This window comes from Protomyctophum bolini, assembly GCF_963924005.1.
Source record: "Protomyctophum bolini genome assembly, chromosome: 7".
NCBI lineage: Eukaryota > Metazoa > Chordata > Actinopteri > Myctophiformes > Myctophidae > Protomyctophum > Protomyctophum bolini.
In genome coordinates this window covers 3,219,560-3,220,584 of record NC_137868.1, presented here as the reverse complement: position 1 = coordinate 3,220,584, position 1,025 = coordinate 3,219,560, and the positions used below count along the sequence as shown (strand labels likewise).

The 1,025-nt window shown below is 55.3% G+C and overlaps 1 protein-coding gene across 1 annotated transcript in view; it reads left to right on the top strand.

Annotated features, from left to right (window-relative positions):
• Positions 1–397, top strand: part of LOC308317961 (uncharacterized protein) — a gene marked incomplete at its 3' end in the record, with an annotated part of 28,872 nt that extends 28,475 nt beyond the window's left edge. The window contains exon 5 of the mRNA XM_080767307.1: positions 59–397. Within this exon, the coding sequence (XP_080623433.1) occupies positions 59–397 (339 nt within the window). The remainder of the gene's footprint in view (positions 1–58) is intronic.
• Positions 398–1,025: the final 628 nt, after the last annotated feature.

Genomic DNA, 1,025 nt, shown 5'->3' with positions numbered 1-1,025 from the left:
GTGCGTGTGTGCGTGTGTGCGTGTGTGTGTGTGTGTGTGTGTGTGCGTGCACCAACAGATGCAGCCCCCAGGCCTGCAGTACTTCTACCACCCAGCGGCGTGCACGTGGACACGCAGCGTTCAGGGGAGCGTGCACGAGGTGTACAGGAAGTGCCACCATGCCCCGCCCCCTCCCCCTCCTCATCATTTTCATCTTCCCCCTCCCCCTCCCCCTCATCTTCTCCCTCATCTTCTTCATCATCCTCCTCCTCCTCATCCCCTGTTCTTCGCGTGCGGCCCCCCTCCCCCGCCCCCCATGTTCGTCCATTACGTCATGCCTCCGCCGCCCAACGTGCAGTACTACCTGCAGCCATGCGGGGGCGTCGGAGGAGGAGGAGGCCCGGGGGCGAAGGGTTAAGAGTTCCTATGTATGGGGGGTGGTGTTTCTTTTGTTTGCATGGTTTTGTTGTTTGTCGTTTTTTTCACGATCTGTGAGGTCACGGCTGGGCGTGGCTGTGAGGTCACGGCTGGGCGTGGCTGTGAGGTCACGGCTGGGCGTGGCTGTGAGGTCACGGGTCGTCACATGGCTGCGCGGACCGCCTCTCGGCGAGGCCCGCCGCCGCCGCCACTGTCTCCGTACGACGGATAGAATAACCCATTCTGACCTGAGGTCAGATTCACACGAGGCTTCCACTGGACAACACACTGGGTCTGATTAACCCATTCTGACCTGAGATCAGATTCACACGAGGCTTCCACTGCAGGACACACAATTCAATTCAATTCAAAGGGCTTTATTGGCATGAGAAAACATACGTTTACATTGCCAAAGCAGAAAGAACAATACAACAATACAGCAATACAATCAAAACAAAAATTATGTACTTTGAAGGTCAGAATCTTCAATAGATCAACTTCTGTGTACCGAGGTCACTCGATGCAGGTATAGTGCAGGAATATACACAATGATTAGACACACACTGGGTCTGATTAAGAAGCTGTAGAAGAAGAATGGGTCCAAGGGAGGGAGGGTGGGGTGAGGGGGG